General features: G+C 43.0%; 1 protein-coding gene across 1 annotated transcript in view; it reads left to right on the top strand.

Moving 5' to 3' along the window:
• Positions 1-1411, top strand: part of LOC145403696 (protein SpAN-like) — a 21288-nt gene extending 19877 nt beyond the window's left edge. The window contains exon 8 of the mRNA XM_080275384.1: positions 1198-1411. Within this exon, the coding sequence (XP_080131510.1) occupies positions 1198-1411 (214 nt within the window). The remainder of the gene's footprint in view (positions 1-1197) is intronic.

Genomic DNA, 1411 nt, shown 5'->3' with positions numbered 1-1411 from the left:
TTGAAAGTCTCTCAAAAGATAAGAACATGAGTGATCAGTGAAGTTCAGTTCTTTGATGCGAAAAGCAAATTTGAAGTTCTTTTGATGGTTCTGATTCTCAATGGCAGATAATTCTCGGGAAGACAAGTTAAAAACTGCTTTCTCTCCGAGAATTTACCACTTTTCTTCGGATTAATTCCTGCTCTAGTATTTTTATCAGTGGTGAGGTGGTGGCGACCATCATCCACACACTTGATGTAGTGCTGCCTACTTCATCCGTAGCCTGTATCATTCTTTTTCTGTGCCTGCCCTCCTCTCTTCCTGTTTCTCCCATCTTTCCTGTCATTTCTTATTGCTTTTCTTTCCTTTACAGGTGGCTTTACATTGAGTGACAAGCCTAATGGTTTCCTGTAAGCCAAGAAACCATTTACAACGCTGGGTGGTAACCATATAACCAAACCATACGTGCTCCCTACGTGTCACCAAGTGGGCTGGTGGAGGGTTAGTCCCCCCTCGTAAAACAACTAACTCAAAGTCAAATGGCCACCCCTTACGGGATTATGGCGTCTGGCAGTAGATAGATAGATAGATAGTATTTTTATTAATAAGCTTTTAATACCTTGGTTTTATTTCTGTTCTTTTTAGTCTTGATCATGGCAGAAGTAAATGCCTGAAGCTTGTCCAAGAAATATGAAAATGTTTTCGCAGTCTCGGATCTTTACCATTATAGAGCAAATGCAAAGAGAGAGAGAGAGAGAGAGAGAGAGAGAGAGAGAGAGAGAGAGAGAGAGAGAGAGAGAGAGAGACTCAGATAAATATGAATGCCTGGAGTGTCGAGTGTATTCAGAGGAATCCAGCCTAAGTGCATATTACTCAGTTTATGAACTACCTAAGAAGGCAGGGAACAAAATCTAAAATGGTAACAGTGCTGGAGTGGAAAGAATGTATGAAGATAAGTAGCTAATGATAAGCTGCACAAGACTGTTGGTCCTATTTCCAAGGAAACAACTAAGGGATTAGGGACAGAAATGCCCTACATATTTTGTAGAAGTCTGTAACGAGGTCAGTTATGAAGGCAGACTGGAGAATGTAGGTGTAATGCTAGCACTGGTGGTGTTCTGTCATATCAAAATGCTGAGAATGGAGAAAGATGAAGAACTACTCAGTGTCAGTGTATGCAGTATATGTGTTAAACATTCAGGCATAGTGGTAATACAGGGTACTGTCACAGTCATGCTGTGTTACAACAAAGCACAGGAACTCACGAGCAGCCAGGCACGGCAATGAAGGACAGAGTGGCCGACCAGCCTTTGGCAGGGAGTTTGTCCTGGCGAGGAAGAAGAGCACCATTTCGCTGTCCAGAGGCGGTGAAGGTGCGACCCTTGGCGATGTCGGTGTCAAGCAGAAGCTGGACACAGTGAAGTTCCGATGA

Source organism: Coenobita brevimanus, chromosome 61 (assembly GCF_032717465.1).
Source record: "Coenobita brevimanus isolate Jiangsu-jjx chromosome 61, ASM3271746v2, whole genome shotgun sequence".
NCBI classification, from domain to species: Eukaryota; Metazoa; Arthropoda; class Malacostraca; order Decapoda; family Coenobitidae; genus Coenobita; species Coenobita brevimanus.
The sequence above is the reverse complement of the archived record's forward strand: the minus strand, read 5'-3'. Positions and strand labels throughout refer to the sequence as shown.